Source organism: Pseudorasbora parva, chromosome 4 (genome assembly GCF_024679245.1).
Source record: "Pseudorasbora parva isolate DD20220531a chromosome 4, ASM2467924v1, whole genome shotgun sequence".
NCBI lineage: Eukaryota > Metazoa > Chordata > Actinopteri > Cypriniformes > Gobionidae > Pseudorasbora > Pseudorasbora parva.
Window position 1 is genome coordinate 6,507,375 of NC_090175.1, and position 10,602 is coordinate 6,517,976.

Here is a 10,602-nt window from a genome sequence, read left to right on the forward strand (position 1 = left end):
CTGATTTATCTTCGTATGCATTGCTCTATTTGGAGCGTTTCAAGCCCAAAGTTTAAACAATGTTAATAATGTCAAGTATTTAATTAATAAGTTCTAATTGAAGATAGATAGAGAGATGATAGACTAGATAGATACACTTTCACTCATAGTTAAATCATATAAATATGTTTTCAAATAAACAATACTGGATATCAATACAAAATGTTTTTAAAAGAATGGGTTTGTTTGGGGAAGAAACACTGGACAAGATTAACAAGCTAAACATCCTATTACAATTATAGCAAAGCATAACCAATAACTTCTGACAATTTTTTTTTCTTGGCTTTTTTGCTACAATAAATGTGTTTAAGAAACACACAGTTATAGCAGACAAAGACAGACTATCATTACAAAGTCAAGGGCCAAGAGCCCAACTGAAGCAAACACTGATCACGATAATGGTGACCAAATATTTTCTATTAAACATCAACACCTAAAGATCTGATAATTCTCAATAAGAGCTTCTGTAGTCGTCTGACAGAAATAAAGTCAGTCTGGTTAGTAATGCATGAAGCTGGTAATGCTGTTTGTGGAGTTGTTTAATCCTCTGCTGAGATCTTCAGAGATTTAATGTCTTCTTTTATCTTCAGTTGATTTCATCTAAAGCTGTGGCTGAAGTCAGTTGTAGTTCTTGTGTTTCTCTGTCCTTCAGTGATTCTTGTTAACAGGTGTTCTCAGTTATCACTTAATTCATCTCTTAATTATCTCATGAACTTCATCAATGCTTCAATTACTCTAACACTGTAGTGTGTACACTTTTCAGTGTTCATTTAAAACATATAGTCTAAACATATAGTATAGTCATATTATTAATATCTATACATGTATTCATTATGCACACACTTCATACTTCCATAACTTTCTGTTTCAGGGTTTCCAAATGTAATTGGGTGCATTGATGGCCCTCACATTCCTATTAAAGCTCCTTTAATAAATGAGGGAGACTATGTTAATAGGAAATCTATTCATAGTATCAATGTGCAGGTAACAACTTAATTTTTTCCCCTTCTTAAAATCATCAAAGTCATTACTTTTTCCACTAACTATAGGTAATATGGGAGGCAACCCAACTCATCACCAATGTCGAGGCAAAATGGCCAGGATCTGTGCATGATGCCAGAATTTTCCGCCAGTCATCATTATGCCAGACATTTCAGCAGGGTATTATTTGCTTTATACAATTTTTGTTTTTACTATATTTGTGTTGAACACTTCAATCATTACAGGACAGTACAATGGTTACTTGCTGGGGGACAGAGGATACCCTTGTCTGCCCTATTTAATGACACCCTACCCTGAACCTGAGCCTGGACCACAGACACGGTTTAACCTGGCTCACAGCCGAACACGGCCCAAGGTGGAGATGACTAGGGATCCTCAAATCTCTGTTTCAGTGTCTGCGTGGGCTCCGGGTTAGTCCAGAGAGGGCATGCGACATTATTGTGGCTTGTGTTGTGCTTCACAATATTGCCACTATAAGAGGAGAGAGCCACACCCTTTGTATTGAGGAAGATGGCCCAGAGGAACACCGACAGATTTTAGAGGCCAACAGAGACGGAAGACTTTTGAGAGACAGGATTTGTCAAAATTACTTCTATTAGTTATTTTTGCACTGGTCTGCCAGGGAGTTTATTTCTTCATTTCCTGAAAAACAATAAAAGTAAAATTCATTAAAATGTTTTTTTTTTATATATATTGCTTTACACATACATACAGACAGATAGATAGACAGATAGATAGATACAAACAGACCACTTTTAACATGCATCAGATTAATATTCAGACAAGTTCTCACAAGTTCTTTTAAGGCGATTCTCAAGTAATTCTATTTCAAGTGCTGCTTTTTTAATGAGGAGCCTTTTCTCTTCCATTTGAAGCTGTATAAGGTCCATCTCCATGTCACTTTTTCTTATTTGTTTTTGAAGATGGACCTTATACAGCTCCTTTGCTGGCAACTAAGGTGGAAACATGTAATAAATGAGATTGTTTGGTCAGACAATAAAATTCAGATATGGACACATGGACACAAATTCTTACCCTGCTTAGATTGTGTGCTGAGGCTGAAGGATCCTCATCTGTGGGCAAATCCCTAGGCATGTACTATGAAAGGACAATGACAGTTTGTTACTCTAATGCAAAAAGGGGCCATACATCATAATGGTATGCATCATACCTCAGTGGATCTACCAGCATTGTCCACTTCTGTCACAGCAGATCGTCATCATCATCTTCATCCTACAAGACAAATATTAAAGTATACATTATTTGGCAATAAATAAATAAATAAATAAATAAATAAATAAAAAAATAAAAAAATAAAAAAATAAATAAATAAATAAATAAATAAATAAAACCCTAAAAGTACCTGACAACAAATCACTTACAACTGTGACAGACTGTGTTCTTTCTGGAGAGTCCAATAAGACAATCTGTCCATCAGTATCTATAAGAACACACAACCCGTTAAATTCTCAATATTATCAAAGAAAATAATACATCATATGCAGTTAAATAAAATAAGCCTACACAGCAAAAACTCCAGTGTTAAATTAACTCTCCTGAGAGTACATGTGAGACCACACTCAAGAGTGTTCAAGTGTTAAAATAAGAGTGTTAAAGTAACACTGAAGCAGTGTTAAAGTTAATAAGATAATTAACTGATTATTGGCAATTATTGAAGATACCTGATGATAACAAGCAGAATCTCCAAATGAGAACATCACAATTCACAAGTGGACATATTTTCCATTTGTAATTGCAAAGCAACTCACAGACAGTGTGTGTTTATCCAAAAATCATAAAAACAAAATTAACAGATAATTAGATGTTGATGATTTATGGTTCATTTGAAGTCACCATTGTGGAGGGAAGCGTTTGCTTTAGTTGGGCTCTTGGTCCCCGTACGTGCGTTGGCGTTTCTGAGGCTGCTGTAACTGTGTGTGTGAAACACAAGAGTTGTGGCTGAGAAAGCAAAGCTAAAGTGACATCAGGTGTTGTCAGTTGATGATAACTAAATCATCAGAAAGTGTGCATCTGATATTATGTTTTTATTTGGTACAATAGTAATTTGTTTATAGCCTCTGCAGTATTGACACCAGTAGTCTTATCCTGAAGGATGATAAAGTACATACACCCAATGTTTTGAGAAAATATTTCCCATGATCACACACAGACATCAAGGTTTGGCCTATGTTTCACAACAACGGTGACACAAAACCGCTTCCTGCTGCAATGCATGATGGGTGGCTTCGTAGTACAAAACTGATGCTTGATTGTCACCATTGTTGTGAATCATAGGCCAAATCTTGATATCTGTGTGTGACCATGGGAAATATTTTCTCAAAACATTGGGTACACATACTTTTTTTCTCATCCGTCAGGATAGGTGGTCCTTTTATTGCTATTGGTGCCAATAATGCAGATTCACAAGATTATAGAGGTTATAAACAAATAACTATTGTGCCAAAGAAGAACACAAAAAACAACATCAGATGCACACTTTCTGATGATTTAGTTATCATCAACAAGGAGCTGACAACATCTGATGTCACATTAGCTTTGCTTTCTCAGCCACAACTCTTGTGTTTCACACACACACAGTTACAGCAGCCTAAGAAAAGCTAACACACGTACGGGGACCAAGAGCCCAACTAAAGCAAACGCTTCCCTCCACAATGGTGACTTCAAATGAACCATAAATCCTCAACATCTAAACCTCTGTTAATTCTTAGTAAGAGCTTCTGTAGACGTCTGACTCTGACAGAAATAGTCAAAGTGTGTCTTATATCTGTGATTAAGGGCAGCACAGTGTCTCAGTGGGAAACACTGGCTCCTCACAACAAGAAGATCCTGGATTGAATCCTGAGCCAGAGAGTCTTTCCTTCAGGTCTGGTTTCTCTCATGATCCAAAAAGGTGTGAATTCCAGATGATAAGTTGTCTAAAGTGTCTAAAGGTGTGAGTGAAGTTTCTTTTATTTTTATGATTTTCGGACAAACACACACTGTCTGAGTTGCTTTGCAATTACAAATGGAAAATATGTCCACTTGTGAATTGTGATGTTCTCATTTGGAGATTCTGCTTGTTATCATCAGGTATCTTCAATAATTGCCAATAATCAGTTAATTATCTTATTTACTTTAACACTGCTTCAGTGTTACTTTAACACTCTTATTTTAACACTTGAACACTCTTGAGTGTGGTCTCACATGTACTCTCAGGAGAGTTAATTTAACACTGGGGCGGCAGTGGCTCAGTGGTTCATGTAGGTTGTCTACAAACCAGAAGGTTGGTGGTTCGATCCCCGGTTCCACCTGACCAAGTGTCGAAGTGTCTATGAGCAAGACACCTAACCCCAGCTGCTCCCGACGAGCTGGATGTCGCCTTACATGGCTGACATCGCCGTCGGTGTATGAATGGGTGAATGTGAGGCAAAAATGTAAAGCGCTTTGGATAAAAGCGCTATATAAAATGCAGTCCATTTACCATTTACCATTTAACACTGGAGTTTTTGCTGTGTACATACAAAATTGATCTTGTTCAAAAAGCCTTTAAGTGACAGAGATAGTAATTTATCAGGACAAAAAATGAGAACAAATCATAGAAGTAAACTTACATGTCACCCTTTTTTCACCATCACTTGTGGTGCATATGTGTGATGAACTGGCCCCTGGAATGCCAGCAACCACTGGTCGCCCTTTATTAAGGGACAGAGCCAGCTCCTCAGATGGGGTGAGGGGAGGTGGTGGTGGCCCCCCGCCAGTTAGTACCTGTTTATAAAAGGAAAATCAAATGGCCAAAAGATATACTGACCGACTGACAACAGCTGAAACAATATTCATATGACAAGTGAAATAGAGAATAACCACAAATGAGATAAATAAAATAAATAAATAAATAAACAATGTTTAACAACATAAATAAATAAACAACAGCACACTCACTTTGTGGGGTCCCAAAAACGTGTGGGGCCATCTTGCTGGACCCCACAAGTATTATCATTGAAATGAATAAAAAATGATGTGTGTGTGTGTGTGTGTGTGTATATATATATATATATATATATATATATATATATATATATATATATATATATATATATATATATATATATATATATATATATATATATGTATATATATATATATATATATATATATATATATATATATATATATGTATGTATATATATATATATATATATATATATATATATATATATATATATATATATATATATATATATATATATATATATATATATATATATATCTGCCTTTTGAGACAAAAATAAAGGTTTTTGTTACTTTGGAAGTTATACAATCTCAAACACTCATGAAAAGTTTTGCTTACTCATAGCACATTATTTTGTAGTTTACATTCAAATCTATTTGAATCAGTGTGTTCACACACTATAGATTAATGTTCAGTACAGTGAAGCAGAACAAATGTTTTCTTACTTGGCTTCAATGTCGACTGTCAGACTCTGATCACTCACGTAGAAGAATGATCGACGGGGTTTTAATTTCACTTCAAAATTTGGAGGCACTATAAAGCAAACCAGATGAAAGACACAAATAAATAAATACATGATTTTAGTTATCATCGTACTTACACAACATACAGTGTGTTAAAACACATCTTACCATATTCTTTGACCTCAAAGTCAGCAGTAAACGTCTTCTGAGGAGAGTTTGTGTACCGAGTGACCACCTTCCACATCCCGGTACTGAAACAAAACACTTTAATCATAAATAATCATTACAACAGATCAGGTCAATCTTATGACACAGATCACATCTATGAGTATTAGCTGTGCTGTGTGTAGACCAATTCAAGAGTTGTTATCCTGAGATAGACAACACGAATCATTAAATAAAGTTCACTCAGGTTGAGCAGTTTCAGTCATCAGTGTTTCACACACAAACACACCTGGCAGTCTCAGGAATGAAGTATCTTCCAGCCTTCATCCCTCTGTTTGTAAATAATATCTCTGATGGAAATGTGATGCCCCGTGGATTCTACAGAAACACAGAAATCCTACTTTTGCACTGAACTCCAAAGGAAAACATTGTTTTTGTCTAAACGAAATAAAAATGTAAAATGTTAAAATGTAATGTGAAAATAACTTAATATTATTATGCTTTTATTTTTTATTCATTTTAATCACTGCTCTCTCTCTCTCTCTCTCTCTGTGTGTGTGTGTGTGTGTGTGTGTGTGTGTGTGTGTGTGTGTGTGTGTGTGTGTGTGTGTGTGTGTGTGTGTGTGTGTGTGTGTGTGTGTGTGTGTACCATGATCTCCACAGTCACTTCAGACTGACTGAGGGGTTTCATGTTGGGCGCCAGAGAGAAAATCAAGTAATAAACTGCAAAAGAGGGATCAAAGAAAATTGAAAAAATATGAATATGAATTCATATTTATTTATTATATGAATTCTGATTGTTTGCTTTCCTCAGATTCAAACACAAAAGCAGCAGTCAGTTTAATAATAAACAGATTTATGTAATGCTGATGTAACATGTTTTAAAATTCACTGTTATATTTGTCATGTTTTAAGCACTGAATCGTACCTGTGCTAGCAGGCGTGTAGATGGGCTTGTCTGTCTGTACAAATATATATCCAGACTGGAAAGAGACCATGACCACTTTCTCCAGAGTGTGGGATAGAAATTGAGCTTGTAGATACACATACTGCTTCTCCAGAGGATCATCAGAGAAGAGTTTCTGATCATCAGGGATCTAAAGAACAGATCAGTCTGAATTATATCTGATAATAAACTAATGAGAATCACTGCCCTGTAATTCTGAAGCTCTCACCTGTATATCTGTAAGGATCTGGTAATTGTTGTCTCCCGTCAGTCTCAGTAGCTGCGTTTCCATTACAGATTTGCGAAAAACTTTTGCGATATTTCTTAAATGTCGATAAAAAACTGTTGCGAAATGACAGCGTTTCCATAGCTGCAGTTATGCGATTAAAACATATTACTTTCCTCTCGCGATAGGTCAGTCCAAAATGATGGCACTTGGTAGGTTTTTATATCCCACACTGTAAAAAAATGCTGTAAAAAAACGGCCACATTTTGACAGTAAAATGCTGTTTTCCATTAAAACAGTAATATACTGTAGAAAACAATGCATTCTGGGAAATATTTGTCATTTTCGAGAAAATAGCCAACAGTAATATACTGTGAATTAACACGCTTAAAGTCGACACTCAGAGGCTGTGTTCAAAATCACTCCCTATCCCCTTATTCACTATTCCCTACACTAGTTCACTGATATAGACCACTCGATAGAGAGAGAGGAAAGAAGAGAGTGAATTCAGACACTGATGAACACCTGCTGTTAACACTGAAGGAAAGAGAAACATGATTTCATCAACTGAAGATAAAAGAAGACATTAAATCTCTGAAGATCTCATCAGAGGATTAAACAACTCCACAAACAGCATTACCAGCTTCACACATTACTAACCAGACTGTCTTTATTTCTGTCAGACGTCTACAGAAGCTCTTATTGGGAATTATCAGATGATGTTTGATTGTTTCTTCTGACGTTACCATTATGGTGATCAGTGTTTGCTTTAGTTGGGCTCTTGAACATTGACACAATAACATTAGTTTTTCCTCTTGCTGCTGTAACGGTGTGTTTTCAATACATGTGTTATAGCAAACAAAGCTGAGAAAAAAACATGAGTTGGTTATGTTGACTATTTAATAATAGTTTAATTCACTAATAATTTACTAGTCTTATCTATAAACATGTAGTTGACGTTTAATTTTTTGCAAAACTTGAACCCTACAATTTTATAACATCAGTATTGCATTATTATTGGAAGGAGACATACGTGTTATCCAAGAATTAATTAAAGAACCATTATCGTGATCAGTGTTTGCTTCAGTTGGGATCTTGGCCCTTGACTTTGTAATGATAGTCTTTCTTTGTCTGCTATAACTGTGTGTTTCTTAAACACATTTATTGTAGCCAAAAAGCCAAGAAAAAAAATATGGTCAGAAGTTATTGACTATGTTTTGCTGTAATTGTAATAGGATGTTTAGCTTGTTAATCTTGTCCCGTGTTTTAAAAACGCATACATTTACTCTTATTTTATATTATTAAACTGGGACCCTTCTGAAATTATCAACCACTGATTAGGAATTAGTTATAATTTATAAAGTCATGAGTTCAAAAATTAGTTTGCTCTCTGCTGTCATTCAGACTCACATAGAGATGAAGAATCAGCGTATGAATCTCAACAATGGTGACAATCAATAAAAAAAAATGAACAGATCAACTCTGAACATCACAAAACACTACTCAAAGTCAACACAACAACAGCAGCAAAAATAAAAGCAAATAATAAGAATTAAAGAAAATAACCAGGCTATTCAGCAGCATAATTTATTCGTGCCGCAATGCATGCTGGGAGTTTTGAGTGTCACCACGGCTGAGATTCATACACCGATTCTTGATGTCTGTGTGAGTCAGATTGATTCAGATGTTTTGACCACAAGCGTTCACATGCTCTTCAAATTATCTGGTTGTTGCAACTGATGTTATAAAATAATAGGGTTCAAGTTTTGCAAAAAATTAAGCGTCAACTACATGTTTATAGATAAGACTAGTAAATTATTAGTGAATTAAACTATTATTAAATAGTCAACATAACCAACTCATGTTTTTTTCTCAGCTTTGCTTGCTATAACACAAGTATTGAAAACACACCGTTACAGCAGCGAGAGAAAAACTAATGTTATTATGTCAATGTTCAAGAGCCCAACTAAAGCAAACACTGATCACCATAATGGTAACGTCAGAAGAAACAATCAAACATCATCTGATAATTCTCAATAAGAGCTTCTGTAGACGTCTGACAGAAATAAAGTCAGTCTGGTTAGTAATGTGTGAAGCTGGTAATGCTGTTTGTGGAGTTGTTTAATCCTCTGATGAGATCTTCAGAGATTTAATGTCTTCTTTTATCTTCAGTTGATGAAATCATGTTTCTCTTTCCTTCAGTGTTAACAGCAGGTGTTCATCAGTGTCTGAATTCACTCTCTTCTTTTGTCTCTCTCTGTCGAGTGGTCTATATCAGTGAACTAGTGTAGGGAATAGTGAATAAGGGGATAGGGAGTGATTTTGAACACAGCCTCTGAGTGTCGACTTTAAGCGTGTTATTTCACAGTATATTACTGTTGGCTATTTTCTCGAAAATGACAAATATTACCCAGAATGCATTGTTTTCTACAGTATATTACTGTTTTAATGGAAAACAGCATTTTACTGTCAAAATGTGGCCGTTTTTTACAGCATTTTTTTACAGTGTAGATTACCGTTAAATCAAGGAAAAACAGTAATATACTGTAAAACGTAACAGTCTAATTTACCAGATGATTTAAGATATTTGCACTGAAATATTAGTGCAAGTTAAAAAAAAATTGTGCAAAGTCAGTAACTGATAAGGAGAGTAAATATTAAAATGACCTGTATTTATGTGTTGTTGCACAAGATGATATAGAAGAGATCTTTTAGTTGAATTCATTAGTTTTGTGGGTTACCGTTGTGCTGAAGAGTAGAGCCTGTGCTTCAGTCCAGGATGAGCAGAGAAACATTGATGATATGCTGCCTGATGCTTTATTTAACGGCAGTGACTGTGTTTGCTGATGCAGTTATGAGCCGTTTGTTGAGTAATTTATCACATATGTGTGTGCTATTGCTCACAATGAACCGCAAAAAGTGAAGTTAAAGTCATGTTTCTAAATTATTTCACTACTACACCTTACACATGTGAAAGGACTCAAATGAAGTTTTACGATACAAACACCTATAAATACTAGTTTTAAAATGAGAACTGTTTGAAGCAATCAGTTTTCCAAATGAAAAGTTACCTTTCATGGTATTATTACGGTAAAATACTGTAAAAAATGAGAGCTGTATATAAACAGTAGAGGGCTGTAAATTAACAGTACATTGCTGGCAACCACAGCTGCCAGTAGATTACCGTTATTTTACGACACAATTTTTTACAGTGCATCCATCACACTAGCCATTATTATTATTGGAAGGAGACATACGTGTTATCCAAGAATTAATGGCAAGGAAAGCCCCTTAGGTTACTTAAGCGGCACGGATATGAGGTGTGTGTGTGTGTGTGTGTGTGTCAGATCTGCTTCAAGGTCTTCATGATAATGTGGCATTTCTGTGTTTAGCATCCAGTATTACTGTAATCCTATTGTCTTTTATGAGTTTAATAAAAAGCTCCGTCTCGTCTTCTCTCCAAACCGAACCATCATCTGTAAATAATGATCGACTTTTACGCGCGCCAGGTTGACGCGAGTAGAGCGAAATGTTTGAATTTGCATGGTAACTCAAATGTTTGTTGTTTTTTGTTTTGTTTTTGTTTTTACCACTTTCGTTATTTTGGCTAGATATTTCATTTGATGGGCATGTGAATTGAATTTAGAAATGCTTTGGAAAAGAAAAAAATGGCATTTAATAAACGAAATAATTTTTTTTAAATGAAGACCACGTTTGGAGTGAGTGCATGCAAAATAATTAATTCCCTGAG

At 35.3% G+C, this 10,602-nt stretch overlaps 1 protein-coding gene across 2 annotated transcripts; it reads right to left on the reverse strand.

Annotated features, from left to right (window-relative positions):
- Window positions 1-7,117, reverse strand: LOC137072759 (complement C3-like). Of its 2 annotated transcripts, none has more exons than XM_067440682.1 (11): window positions 6,855-7,117; window positions 6,608-6,776; window positions 6,329-6,402; window positions 5,969-6,057; window positions 5,683-5,765; window positions 5,497-5,584; window positions 4,653-4,806; window positions 2,424-2,482; window positions 2,213-2,274; window positions 2,077-2,139; window positions 1-1,683 (listed from the first exon to the last, which is right to left on the reverse strand). In XM_067440682.1, exons 1-7 carry the CDS (start codon window positions 6,915-6,917, stop codon window positions 4,800-4,802), a joined length of 573 nt encoding a protein of 190 aa, XP_067296783.1. In that variant the 5' UTR covers window positions 6,918-7,117; the 3' UTR covers window positions 1-1,683; window positions 2,077-2,139; window positions 2,213-2,274; window positions 2,424-2,482; window positions 4,653-4,799. The 2 variants fall into 2 exon arrangements, with proteins under 2 accessions (XP_067296783.1, XP_067296784.1); XM_067440683.1 differs by having other exon boundaries at window positions 2,405-2,482.
- Window positions 7,118-10,602: the final 3,485 nt, after the last annotated feature.